This window comes from Melanerpes formicivorus, unplaced genomic scaffold (genome assembly GCF_026170545.1).
Source record: "Melanerpes formicivorus ecotype bairdi unplaced genomic scaffold, bMelFor1.0.p_v2 SCAF_22, whole genome shotgun sequence".
NCBI classification, from domain to species: domain Eukaryota; kingdom Metazoa; phylum Chordata; class Aves; order Piciformes; family Picidae; genus Melanerpes; species Melanerpes formicivorus.
Window position 1 is genome coordinate 11,358,890 of NW_027142374.1, and position 14,489 is coordinate 11,373,378.

The window sequence follows — 14,489 nt, forward strand, 5'->3', positions numbered from 1 at the left end:
TTTGTAAGAAGGTGGTTTATTCACATGTCTCTCATTTGGCTACATTTAGACACAAACAAATAGTGCACATGATTAATCAAGTGAAAATCTGTGATTGTTTTACAGTCACTGGTAGTGGTGCCATGGTTTAGTCATGAGGTCTGTGGTGAGTGGTTGGACTTCATGATCTTTGAGGTCTCTTCCAACCTTGGTGATTCTGTTATGCTGTTGCTGATGTACCTTCCATGATCAAAACCTGGCTTTCAGAACCCAGATGAGCTGGTAAAGGAAACTGCTCGAAGTGAACTGAGCTGAGCATATACTACAGTATAAATCAGACTGCATGATGTGCTCTCCTTTCATGTGCCCAAAAACATGTGACTGGAGATTTTGTAGACAGAAAGAGTCAGACCCCAAGGCCTGACTATAGTGTGTGTTCCATCAGTGTAGAGACTCAGCAATGAGTGCTCTGAAATAAGAATTCAGACCAAGAATTTTTGTTTTTGTTGGGAGTAGAGGGATGAGGCACTGCTGTCTCTCACTGCCTCATGAGAGCAGTTTAAGACATTTAAGATATAGATTTAAACATTTCCTGCTATATTCTGGCTCTCTTTGTGAATGCAGAAGGTCTGCATTTGGGGGCTGGCTGCTTAAATGATGAATCAGCTGTTCAGAGTTGCATGGGAAATGGAAAGCTTCTGGCTATTAGCATGTTTCCTAAAAGCTCAGTAGGGAATGGGAGGGAGCAGAATCTGTGTCACTCCAAATAAAAGGAGCCAATCCAGGAGAAATCTGCAAAAACTGTAAAAAAAAATTCCAAATAAAAACCAAACCAACCAACCAAGTAAATAAAGAACCCACCAAACACAAAACCACCACAAAGTCAAAAGCCCCAAAGAAAATAAACAACCCTCCCCTTCAGGGCTGCAAGTTGGCTTACACAGCAAAGCTAGTTGTTGTCTGGTGTAGTGGTGGAGCTGGACTAAAGCAGAAAGCCGAAGCAAAAATCAATGCTAAGTAGCCAACATTTCCCTCGATAGAAGACCAAATGCCAGGGTGATGCAAATGTAATTATGATAAATGAGCCCTACTCACACACAGTTTCATTAACCAGGGAGTACAAGTCCTGTCCCTTCTCCTACTTTTGCACTTAGGGAAGTGGAGATTTTCAAGAAGAAATGATTACAAATTGGAACAAAATTGGCCATTGGAATGTGCTGCCCAGGGAGGTGGTGGAGTCACCGTCCCTGGAGGTGTTCAAAAAAGGATTAGATGTGGCACTTCAGGCCACAGTTTAGTTGTCATGAGGTGTTAGGTATTAGGTAACAGGTTGGACTTGATGATCTCTGTGGTCTTTTCCATCCTGCTTGATTCTGTGATAAGTTGCAATGTGCCATGTTTCTTTTCCTGCAGAGTGACCTATGGTCTCTGGGAATCACTGCGATGGAAATGGCTGAAGGAGCACCTCGTAAGTGATTTTGTTTAAAGGTGGGGGTGTCTATGCTTTGTCTACATGCTCTGTGTTAAAATAACTCATGCTTGGCTAATTCACAGATCAAATTCTGCTTCTGGCTAGCTTTAAAATCAGTCTATGACTTTTCTCATTTAGGCTCTTTTGTTTTCCCTTTTTTTTTAGACTATAACTCTGTATTTTGATTCCTTACCTTCATGTTGTAGAAAAACAAATACTTTTAATTAGAGCTCTTGTTAGGATCACTTTGTTGATCACTGCCTATAGGTACAGCTAAACAGAAGTGATTGACTCGTGGGAAGGAAAAATGACATGAGGCCAGTGGGAGAAGCTAGGCTTAAAGTTTATATTTTTCCTTTGGGACTGACTTGATTCCTGCAGGTTTTGGGATGAATACTGTATTTGCTCATGTCATGGCTTCGGTCCATGACCACATCCTCAACCTGGCTGCAGACTGCTGCAGTTCCCCAGCCTGTCCTCACCAACCAGCTGTCCCACTCACTCCTCCAGTTGGCCTCTTGCAGCCATGGGGCAGAGATCAGCAGCTGCTCCGTGGATGCAAAGACCTCGTGCAACTGTGTTTGCACGGAGGACCTGTTGCTCTGCCCCAGTGCCCGCAAGACAGATGTGGTATGATGAGATATCCGGTCACTGAGGAGAGCACAGGGGATGAAATAAATTATACTCTGGCCTGAACTTGAGAGCACGTAGGCTGTGTTTTTAAAAAACACCCTTGGCTCTTCTCCCATCAGACTTGATTTTCAGGAGCCAGCTGGAGTTCAGGAGGACTTTCAGACACTTTGCTTCAGCCTAGCTGAAACTTAATCCTGAGACATGAGTCTGTGGAAAGTTTTCTTAGAGGGAAACTTTGTAGCTTGCATGTTGATTCCTCATGCCACTTGCGTTTGAGGTTTTCACTAGTTTTGACAGGGTGATGCTATGGATTATATTCTGTTGCATTGTGTTTTGTTGACTGTAATACAACAGTGCATGGACCCATATCTGGAAACCAGACTTTTTCTGCCCCTCATCCCCACTCTTTTGCATGCTATTGAAAATTGAAGGGAAAAAAAGTCAAGAACAGAATGCAGAAGTGAAAAATGAGAGCAGGTGGGTGCTGGCAAAGGAATTAATAGAAGGCTGAGAAGGCTTCACCAAACCAGTTTTCTCACTTTTACTAGTTCTGCAAAGCTGTAAGTCCATTCCTGTTAGGAGAATAACTGCTGAACACCTGTATATTATAAGCAAACAGCCTTCCTATAGTTTCTCTTAGTTGTCATGCAGTAGTTCTGTTTTGTAAAGGAAGACCTCTGACCCTTGATATTTTTCCATGAAAGATGGAGCACACACACAATTCCATACAAAAAGCCTGGGACAGATGAGATGTGACAGTATTTATTTGCTGCAGAGTTCTTTTTAGCTTCAACTTTCCACAACAGTAACACTAATGAGAAGTACACTGAGCTGGAGAGAAACCAGCATCTGAATGCATGAGTAGAATCTGTTTCACATTGTCTAGTAATGGTGCCCAGGCTCCCAGAACACAGAATAGATGAAATGTGTGCTTAGTCATTATGCTCTGTGCCACTGATGCAGTTTATGGACTCTCTGCTTCACATCAGGTTTTCTTCATACTGCATTTTCTCTTATGCCACAAATGATGTAGTTAAGAGTTTGGTTAGAATTTAGCTTACCATTTATCTGAACCATAGCCAGCCGTAATAAACTTAATAGGTATTCAATCCCAACCTGAACACCTATTTATATGAAAATGCCCTGTAATGTGTTAGGAAGATGAGCTTCTTTTAATGCCCTTCTGAAGCCTTATATATATGAAATGTGGAAAAAAAACAGTTGTATTTGTTCCTGCAGCTTTTCTTCCAAGTCTTTTTTTTATCTGATAATAACAGCAGTGGAAAACAGTGAAAGGTTTCTTTGTGCACAGAGAATTTGTGTTTTGGCTGTGGTGTGAATTGTGTTGACTAGTGAAGTGGTTCTGTGGCCAGCGCTGTGCTGTTGGAAGTGGGACTGTTTGTGGAGGGTTGCTCTTCTCTGCCTGGAGAGTCAGGCTTCCGTCTGACTGGGTCAGCATGGTCAGGCTGTGGGAGGGACACTGTGGGGGTGGGATGTGTACCCTTCAATAGCTTGTGGTTTCCTTTGCAGCCCTGTGTGACATGCACCCCATGAGAGCACTCTTCCTCATCCCACGGAACCCACCCCCAAAGCTGAAATCCAGAAAATGGTAAAGAGCTGTGTAAAAACTGTATTTTTACTGCATTGGAATTAGGAGGATTTGGAGCTCTCTTGCTTGGAGACAGAGATCTTGCTAAATCCTACAGTGATCTATAAGGTCTTTCCTCTGCTGTTTTTAGCACTGAGTTAAGCCATAGTTGCAGGTGTAGTTTGCAAGCAACACTTCTGTTTTGAACTCTGCCTAAACTGCAGCAGCCATTACAGTTTGGTATGTGTGGCTGAAATTGCAGTGCAGACAAGGCTTAGGTGGACTGCATGGAGTGAGTGCTTTGTCAGAAGACTGCATGGACATTATGGGACCCATGGCAGTCACTGTGGCCTCCAGAAAATTAGTTTGTCTTTTAAATTATATGTATGAGGACAATCTTTACTGTATCAAAGGGTGAGGGCATTTTTGAAAGAGTTGTGTTGGTCAGGCTGTGGTTTTGTTGATCTGGAGGTAAATTCAGAGCAGCTCCACTGAGAAGGTGGTCAGGGTGGAGTTTCCCATCATCGCCCTCAGTGCTGTGCTTGTCTCAGGGTTCACACTGGTGACAAAACTCAAATTGTCTCACAGGAAAGGAAAACTTGCAAAGGTAGTGCTCTCCATCATTCGGGGGTGGTGCTTGGTACACGAGTTGGAAAGGATTATAGTTCTCCTCCATTTTTCTGTCTTCTTCAGGTCAAAGAAATTCCTAAACTTTGTTGAAAGCTGCCTTGTAAAAAATTATTTGCATCGTCCATCCACTGAAACCTTGCTTAAGCATTCCTTCATCCGAGACATGCAGAACGAACGGCAGGTGCGCATCATGCTGAAGGACCACCTGGACAGGACCAGGAAGAAAAAAGGAGAAAAGGGTAATGTAGCAAAAACAACAAAAGGGACTGCAAAAGTCATTTTGGCAGTAGGTTGCAAGGCAGATGCAGCTGAAATGCTAAACACAGGAAACCTGTGAGAAAGTGTTGTCCTTGGTAGTGGTGGGGCTGTTTTGAAGATCTTTTTGCTAAAGCCCAGGTCCTTAATGGTAGTTAAGTGCTAAAGTCTTTGGAACCTGACTGACCCTGAGTCCCTGAGAGCAACCCAAATGCTAACAGTGTGAGTGAGGAGCCAAGTCTAGATGCATACTTTGCTGAGTATGTAGGTAGCACTCAGTGAGCAAATGCTGTCTCTTAGTTCATCTCTCTCCATGTAATTTCAGTTTGTGAGCTCTTTGGGGCCAGAAGTGCTCCTTAAGCGTTGTGCAATGGAGTGCTCAAGAGACCTCAAGAAGACCTTTAAGCTCTAACAAAATGCAAATGGGTGTAATGAATGAACTGTTTCACATAGTGTCTGAAGGAAAAGGGAATCTGTGCTTCTTCCAAATGCTGGCCTTACTCTTCAGAACAAAACCTGAAAGAAGCAGTGCTGGAGTGGGCATGATACTATGTGTAAATGCCTGTGCGCAGCAGATTAACGGCTGGGCCAGGTGGAGAGAGCACCAGAACCTCTTGACTGTGTTCCCTGCCCTCTCTCCTCTCTAGCTCTTCAGTGTATTTTATGTTGGCAGGGGCACTGTGAATTTCAGTAACTATGAGGGCAAACTTGGAAATCACTACACAGTCAGAAAGTGGCTTGTAACTGCAAGTATTGATTTCACAACATGAGTTGCCTAAAATTAAATTGCTGTTGCATTTACTGACTTCAGTAGCAGTTACAAATTCTGCCACCTCTTTCAGCTATGAATCTCAAAACACATTTGAATGGAAAGATAGTGAGAGTTTCTCACAAATGCCCTTGGGGGTGATGGTGTAGTGGTAGCAGTCCCTTCTTGATAGATAGTTAGAACTTTTCAGGTCAAAATCTATTTTTAATCAAAGTTCATGTGAAAAGGAGAACAATGTTAAATTGCCAGGCTATGCACTTCAAAATGGTGACTTGGGGGGGGGGGAAAAGGTCCCCCTTTAGCATGTTAGGTAGCCAGCAATGCAGAGCATTATCCCTTAAAAACCTGCTTCATGTTACTCTTGAGGAGAACTTTTAAAGTTATGGGTCAGCTTCTTCTGAAGCACTGTGCTAAAATAATTGCTGATTTATTATTCCTACTTCTTGTTTTAATTATTTGCTTTAATACAAAAGGAAACCTGGATTTACTCAAGGCCTCAACTTAGCTCTACAGCGAGGATACAATAGCAGAGCAGGACAGTCTTTTATGTCCTGTCTACATTTCTTCCTGGAGAATGTCTCTGCTGGTGTTATGGGGGTTAGAGTTCTCTGTGGATTTAGCCTAATTTACTTCAGGTTGTGAAAACAGGTTAGTTTTGCAAAACCAATACAAGCAGTCCAGGGAAAAGGTGGAATTGTATGAAGGGGCTATCCTGAAACATTATCTGAAGTAGATTTTGAATTATGTATGGGGGTATCTTACCTCCCCACAGCCTCCCAGTGCAACCTGTGGCTTTTAAATTCTTGCTGAGCTGCACGGAGTTAAGCTTGAATGCTCAGAAACAAAGTTCAAGATCATGTCTGAAATTTAACAGCATCCTCCACTGCTCCACTGGGGTTTCTTTATTGTTCTTTTTTCTTCTTCTTCTTTTTTTTTTAGAAGAAACGGACTATGATTACAGTGGGAGTGAAGAGGAAGATGATGAGCTGAATGAAGATGAAGGAGAGCCAAGGTTAATTTTATTACTAGAATAGAAAATGTGAATGCACAAGCTGTTCTCATTGAAGGCAGCCCTCCTCAGCTAGAATGGCTTTTCTTAACTTGCTCTGAACCCTTTATCTCCTATATCCCCTCCAGTAGGTGTAACTCTTTTGTAGCTATCAAATATGACTGCTGAGTGCAAGATGTCAGTAACAAGCTGCTTTTTAGTTCCCCCGCAATAGGGCGGAAACCCTCTAATGAAGGACTCAGTAATCAACTTCAGGCTGTTTTGTAGCACAGCAAGTGCAGATGCGTAGTCAGTGTGCCGAGATTTAACAGAAGACCATAATTTGCTAACACAGGACAGCAAGCAATTCCCAATGCACCTTATATTCTCTCTTTAATGTTATGTTTAGTCATGTAGAAACCTCCACTTTGTTTCAGCTCCATAGTTAATCTCCCGGGAGAGTCAACTCTCCGCCGCGAATTTCTGAGGCTGCAGCAGGAGAACAAAAACCGTTCTGACCCTCATCGCCAGCAGCAGCAGCTGAAGGACCAGGAGAAATACAAGAAGCAGCTGCTCACGGAGCGGCAGAAGCGGATCGAGCAGCAGAAAGAGCAGAGGAGGAGGCTGGAGGATGTAGGGACTGGCTTTTATATTGTTGTTCCATGTCTCATCACAAATGAAAAATGTGCCTGTAGAGAGTAGGCTTTGAAAGGCAAGACGACTGTGTTAAATTGTCGGCACAGCCTGGGTTGTAGTCTTAGCCTTGGGAGAACTGTGGCACTTTTGAACACAATTTTAAGTTATTTTAAATAGGCTCTGTCACTTTCCTGCTGGCAACTTGCCCTGAGCTTTGAGAATGGAGGAGGGAAGGGCATATTGCTTGAGTTCATTTGGTGATGGAAGCCCAGGACACAGGGGGTGAAAGATGCTGGTCTCTTTCTCATGGCCGTTGCCCAATTCAGTGTGTCTCTCTGATCCAGAGTCCTGGTCCTGCTTCTGTTTAAGATGTTACAAGATAGCTGCTGCCTTTTCAGCTGTCTGGCACGCTGTGGTGTTGAAGGCATTGCTAAATCACCGTGTCTCTTCTCATGGAGCATCTGACAAAATTCGGCATTGTGCGAGCACTCTGGAGCTGGCATTTGTGAAGCACAGTGCCGCTCCAGCTAAACCAGGGCTCTGGAGAAGCTCTTCCTTCTCCAGATGACAGGAAGACATTTGTCATTAGATTAGCTGCCAGCAATCACAGCAATCTCACATGCCTGCTTAAATGAATGGCAAATCTGCCCTCAGCTGCTAAAAGGGCAAAGGTTTCACTTCAAGTTTGGCAGTCATTGTGGTGGCAGCTTGTGGCTGTCTGCTTCTGCTGTGCTGTGTATCGGCCGTCCCCTTCAGTGACTGCACAGCAGGAAATGGGCCTTGTGATTAATGAACACTGGCATAAGTAATTGGTGGGTACAAAAGTAAAGTAAAATAAGCCATGTTATTCCCTGGCTGTCTTCCAGCATCAGAGGCGAGAGCAGGAGCTGCGAAGACAGCAGGAGTTTGAGCAGAGGTGGCCAGAGGCTAAGGCCATTCAGAGGAGAGAGGAAGGGTACAAAGAAGACAAAAGGGCTGTGGAAGATGAGCGGTTCATAGTAGATGCACAGAAGAAATCAGAAAAGAAGCAGGTATGAAAAGAGTGTTTACTGACAGCAATTCACAGCTCCCTGCTCCTGTCACTGATGTCTTTTTCAGTTCCCTAAGGGTGTTCCCATCCTCTGAGTCACAGACCAGAGACAGACTTTTATAGAGCCTTTGCTGCCTCTTGTTCTCAGATTCAGCCTGGAGTGAATTTACCTGTTACTGAGTCATCCTCCTTATCTGTGGCAATGACACTGCCTCTCTCACTTCTGTCCTTGCTGCTTCTTTTTTGTTCTGTTTGTCTTTCAGTGCTAAAATCTTGTTGTCAAGTCTGGCACCTTGGCCGCAATGTTCTGTAGCGTTTCAGGAGCAAAGGGGTTTGTAGTCAAACAGAGGCATGGAGTGTTTGATTAGAGTCCTCTGGTTTTAGGAAAAAATAAAATAAAGAAAAAAAATTTTCTAACATGCTGCCTCAAAAGCTAAACACAGAGTGTTCATGGTAGTGGTATGCTTCCTATTGCTTGGGGTTGTGTCTCTTTTGTCAGCCCTGCTGGAATTATGCTCACTTATTTCTTTGAAAGACCCATGTTTTCAGTGGTCAGCTTGCTTGTGCCCCAAGGCATTGCTCTCACTGAGGTTCATCACTGTTTGCTTTCAGAAGGTGGAAGATGTGCAACACAACAGGAAGGTTCATCGAACTCTCCCCAAAGACCAGACACAGCTGCTGTCTCTCCAACATGACCACAAGCAGAAGAGTTCAAATTCAGCAGGGCATCCTCCATCAAGCAGCACAAGCAAAGAGGTACTATACTGGCCAATGTAGCATTTTGGTTCTTTGCAGTTTACAATACAGAGGAAACTGGGTGTCAACAGAGAACTTACCACTCTCTACAACTACCTGAAGAGAGGTTGTAGACAGGCGGATGATGGTCTCTTCTCCCAGGCAGCCAGTACCAGAACAAGAGGACACAGTCTCAGGCTGCACCAGGGGAGGCTCAGGCTGGATGTTAGGAAGAAGTTCTATACGGAGAGAGTGATTGCCCATTGGAATGGGCTGCCCAAGGAGGTGGTGGAGTCGCCATCATTGGAGGTGTTCAGGAGGAGACTTGATGGGGTGCTTGGTGCCATGGGTTAGTTGTTTAGGTGGGTTGGATGGGTTGATGGGTTGGACGCAATGATCTTGAAGGTCTCTTCCAACCTGGTTTGGTTTATTATTATGTTTATTATTATGCTTTTCCTAATTACACATCGAAGTCAACAGAAGTACTTTGCCTTTGCTAGGCTTTTGGTGGGTGGGGAGAAAATGCAACTCAGTTGAGTTTCTTTAACTTTCTTTTCTACTGCATTGTAATTAGCAGTCAAAAGAACTGCCAAATGTCAGCTTAAATGCTCATCTCTAGTTTTGGCTTTGTTTTGTAAATGACCACTTTGTAGCAGAATGAAATGTATTATGGAATTTTGTGTGCAGTCACTTTAACTTTAAACTCTTAATTTAGTAGCGAAATAAAATGTCACTAGTTCCAGATTAAGAGCTGCCTGCCTTTTACATTCACAGTATGAGGATCTTGTCATTTTGGCTACCATAATATAGTTTTAAGGATAAAATTATTTTACATTATTACTTACTTGGAAGGGGAAGTCACTGAAAGTCACTTCCACTAAAAGCTGCTAGTACAGGGTTGTATTTTTGTGAAGTTTGAGCCCTTGTAATTATCTCAGTGGTCATAATGGTTCACAGCAATTTTAAAATGCTTTAAAGTTTTGACTGTTTTTAACAGTCAATGCATTTATTCCTGTTGATATAGATCTTTTCCAATTGAATAGCCCAAGTGATGCTAGGTTCTCTGTTGCGAGAGTTCTATGGAGGGATAGAGAAAGACTACTCCGGAGTAAGTTTCTCTGAATGGTCTTTAGTGCTCAGTGTCATTTGTAGCATCATTTGCAATACACAAACCCTCTGGAATTGTTACACTGAGGCATTAAAAATAAACAAAAATCCTTAAAGGCCTCCAAAGCTTCAAGCTTAATGTTTGTGGCCACAGAACCCTTTCTTGCAAGTTTCTTGTCTTTGCCATTGCACTCATGCTGTTGCAGGCAGGTCAGGACAGGTTTCCCCCGGTGTGTGCAGACATGAGCTCACTCTGTGCTGTATCTGGTCCCACTGGCACCGGAGCTAATGAGCTGAGAGACAAGGACTCCTGGCTCAGGCTTGACACTACGTTAATCCAGTGTCTGGATAGGGGCTGGCATTGGTTCTGGGAGCCCAAAGTGTCAGCCGTGTGAGTTGGTATCTGGATCACAATATGTTGCATACGAGCACCCTTTGGGCACAGAACTAGTAGGTAAATGTCATAGCCAGCTTTTACATTTTCTTGCTTGCTTATGGCAAAATTTGCCTTTTGTTATCAGAAGTTGCAAGTAACGAAAATCTGACCTTGAGTAGTATAACACTCGAGTCCACTGAGGCTAGAATTTCATGGTGTTTAGCTGTGTTGCATGTTTTAATAAGGGGGCTTTGTGGATTTTTTTGTGTGGGGTTTTTTTTTTCTCTCATTCAAGGTTTGTGAGACTAAGTGGAATCATTTTCCATCTCCTCTGCAGTTTCCTAGGCTGTGTTAAAAATATGCTTACCTTTACTGACATAAGCACAAACACCCAGATATAGGGAGAGATACCATTAAGAATGCCCACCCAGACACAGATAACTGAGTGGTTTTATGGCATTAATCTCTAGTTTACGGTGCAGATCCATTTCTAGGCTGCTGAATCAGAGGATATGATGAAGATTTACACTAGAGAATGAGAATTAGTCATGTTGAATGAAACTGGAAAGACTAGTGGGGGCAAAACTGTAAGATAAAAATTTTGGTAATGAGCAATGCCCTCAGGAAATAAAGGGACTTTTATTCCTTCTAGGTCATGTTCCTCAGTCTTTACCACAGTGCAAGTAACACGCCAAAAGATAGCGCGTTAAGTGTTTCAAACTAGGAAGCAGCATGCAATAATGTCAGCATTGCTGTCATGGTTTAACCCCAGTTGGCAGCTAAGCCCCAGACAGCTGCTCACTCCTTTGCCCTAGGTGGGATGGAGGAGAGAACTGGAAGAGTAAAAGTGAGAGTACTGGTGGTTTGAGATAAAGGCAGTTTAACAGGTAAAGCAAAAGCTGTGTGCACAAGCAAAGGAATTAATTCAGCACTCACCATCAGCAGACAGATTCAGCTATCCCCAGGAAAGCAGGGCTCCATCACATGTGATGGTGACAAAACAACATCACTCCAAGTGTCCCAAGCTTAATATTGCTGATCATGATGTCATATGGTATAGGATATCAGCTATCCCCATTGTGTCCCCTCCCAAGTTCCTGTGCACCTCCAGCTTGTCACAGGTGGGATGAGGAGCAGAAAAGGCCTTGGTTCTGTGTAAGCACTGCTCAGCAGTAACAAAACCACCCCTGTGTTACCAGCACTGTTTCCATCACAAATCCAAACCATAGCCAAATAACCAGCTACTATGAAAAAAACTGGCTCTACCCAAACCAAAACCAGCACTGTTGCAGAAGGGAGTAACAAATGCACAGCAAAACAGGCTTTGTGTTGTCAAAGATAAGGAAATACAGACAGCTGATTCCTCCCAGCTAAAATGCCAGCCTGCCGCAAATGGGATGGCCTAGAACACAGCAGATGGCAGCTCAGACCTTCTCCTTGCTGCATTTTGATGGAACTTGATGGAAAAGGAAAAGTTGCAGTTGAAGAGACAGTAGTGGTTCATACTGTGCCAGGGCTGACCTCTCCCCAATGGGAAAGTCCGCCAGAGTCCATATGCACTTTGCTGCTAGTGGAGAACATCCAGGCTGCAGTCTGAGGCTCAGTGTGCAACATGCTGCTGCTTTTCTCCCTCTCAGGCCGAGGACCGAAAGAAGAAAAGTGACAGCATCCAGCCCTCCCTGCAGTGGCCAGTAGCGCTGGGGCACGAAGCACCACCACACCCCAGAATGGGATCTGGCAGCAGTTCCAGCCCTTGCACCCCTGCACCACAGAGAGCCATGTTTATACAGGTATGGTACTGCTGCCCAGGTGGGGAGGAGGAAGTGGGGTGGTTCCTGAGCAAAGAGTGCATCAGAAACCTGATTTGTATCTTAGCCTTAGGCTAGCAGCTTCCTTGAGGTGAATATTTCAGCCCTGCCGTGAAAGTGAAAGTGGAAGAGTCCATGGTTTATTGCAGGGCATTTAGGACTCTGTAGGAGCACAGTGACTCTACAGAGGATAGCCCTACCCTGTTAAAATTCCACTCCCAGGATGAAAGTAGCTATGTTCGAGGCTTGCTGTGTCACCTAGGACAAGTCACTTTATACCTTTGTGCCCTGTCGGTGGTACCTCTCCCAGCTGAGGGGACCGGTGAGGAAGTGATGGAAACTACACCACAAAATGTTTATGCTGTTTATGTGATGGTGTTACTGAAGGTTAATAGCAGCAAGTGGTGTACTGTTGTTACTGTGTGATTTCACTCCCTACTGGTAGCTGCCCTGTTACCCACTCACAAGTCAGCAGTGCTCCAGCTGGTAGAAACTGTGGGCAGAGAGAAGCCAATTTGTACTCTCATGGTCTGTGTTAGCATAGAAGGCAGATGAACTTCAACAGGTAATTTATAAATCCTCTGAAGTCTTGTGCTTCCTTTTGCTGTTTGGCAGCAGCTGTTGATGCTAATAGCAGCATGTTTGGATATGCTGTCAGCATTAGCTATGAAATGTTAGGGCAATATGAGTGATGGGCCAGTTAGTCACCTGGAGATTAAAAGACTCTCAACAATATACTTGTGAAGTTAGATATGTGGGTGTCTTCTTGATTTTTCAAGAGAGGTGAACTGCACAGTTAAAATGCAAGCTGAATTCATCACAGATGTCTGTGCTGAAGAACTTCAAGCCAGGTTTGTCAAAGTGGGATCATCTGTCATCACTGCTCTGCTCAGACAAAAATGACTTCTTCCTTGAAATAATCATATTCGGTGAGATTTTGTGGTGAGATTCTGGATGCCCAAATATCTTTCAAAATTATTTAACTGGAAATCTTAACACAGCTCCTGAGCAGGGAGCATGATTTCTGTCTTGTATCCTGTCTGTCTGGTCAGAGTATTGTGAGATATTACCAGATGAGAGTGTGCCATTTCCTTCTGCTTTATACCTGTTCTGTGCTTGCTGCAGAGCAGTAGCAGGCCTGACTCTCTGGTTGTGGTGGTGTGGGACGAGCCCTTATGGGCTACATGTAGGGTATCACAGAGGCTTCCTCCACAAAGTCACTGTTTCTTTGCACAGCATCTCTTGCTGCCTGACTAGTGAAGGAATTTAGCTCACATCTGAAGTGAGCCCTGTTTTATAATTGACTGTGGTTTTCCTGGAGGATTTGCTAGCTAGATCCCCTCTATTGTCTGGAGTAATGTGGCTGAAACAGAACACTGTTAGAAGAACTTGCTGTGCATAAGGTCAGGCATTGACCTGGTGTCCCAGATCTGCTCAGAACTTTAAGAAAAACCTTTTCTTATGCTGTTTTGTAACAACAATTGCACTTACCTACTGCCTGCAGGTAGATTCAGTTCCAATTAGTAACTTAGCTATCCTCCTAAAAGGAGTACAGACTGGCTTTTTAAAACTTCTTGCTCCTAAATCTTCTTAAGCTAACTAGTAATCAGTCTGTGGTACTCTATCATGTTAGGCTATAATTTCAGGCAGCAAAGGGTCCTTTTCCTTATTTCTGTTAGGTATGCCAACTATGTTCTTGAAGACACATAGTAGGTAGAACTTTGTCTACCAGTGCTTTGTGTACTCGAGAAGACCTCTTGGTCTTTTAGTATTGCTTCTAATAAAACCAATTCAAGGCTCAATTCTCAGTAGTTCAGAATAAATGTTACTGTTGGTTTTAATTATTTTTTCCCCCCACACAAATTATTTTATCTGTAAAACTTAAGGGCCATATCAAACACTGATTTTTGGGAGTTATCTGAGACTTTGTTTGTTTGGCTTCTTGTGAGATTGCAAGGACTTACAGATCTGACAGAAATTATCCCCAAAGTAGGCATCACTTCCTGGATTTACATAGAGTAGGTGTACTGGTCTCTCTCTGCCCAAAGAAGGTATGTGGGTACCATCTGCAGAGCTTGGATTCACCCAGTCAGTTATTTATATCATGATTCAGCAAAGCTCATCTGTGCTCTTATGCACAAGTAGTTTTCTGGTAGTCTGCAGGACTTAAAAGCTGGAATTTAGAAAGAAGTGTACCTTCTTGGAAAAAGTAGCAAGGGAAAAATAAGTATCTCCCTGTATTCTGATAATAATATACTTGGCTATAAAACCTGTTCCTATAGCCATGGTGAATCATTTCAGGGGAGCACTTTGCTGTTGAAATAATTCTGGTTAACCAAAAGCTATTATTAGTGACAATCATGCTGGTCAGAAAAAGGTAATTTTGACAAAACTAAAGGACTTGGATTATGAGATGTTATAACTGCTGAAAAAGCTATTTTCTGTGAAGGGGATCAACAGAACATGTTGTCCAAGAAAAAAGAA

General features: G+C 43.4%; 1 protein-coding gene across 3 annotated transcripts in view; it reads left to right on the forward strand.

The window, feature by feature from the left end:
• Positions 1-14,489, forward strand: part of NRK (Nik related kinase) — a 105,185-nt gene that overhangs the window by 48,970 nt on the left and 41,726 nt on the right. For 2 of the 3 annotated variants that reach the window (XM_068152169.1, XM_068152168.1), the window contains exons 8-15: positions 1,393-1,447; positions 3,614-3,692; positions 4,365-4,540; positions 6,265-6,337; positions 6,751-6,946; positions 7,816-7,980; positions 8,592-8,735; positions 11,835-11,987. In XM_068152169.1, the coding sequence (XP_068008270.1) occupies positions 1,393-1,447; positions 3,614-3,692; positions 4,365-4,540; positions 6,265-6,337; positions 6,751-6,946; positions 7,816-7,980; positions 8,592-8,735; positions 11,835-11,987 (1,041 nt within the window). The remainder of the gene's footprint in view (positions 1-1,392; positions 1,448-3,613; positions 3,693-4,364; positions 4,541-6,264; positions 6,338-6,750; positions 6,947-7,815; positions 7,981-8,591; positions 8,736-11,834; positions 11,988-14,489) is intronic. The other variant, XM_068152170.1, reaches the window with a different exon arrangement.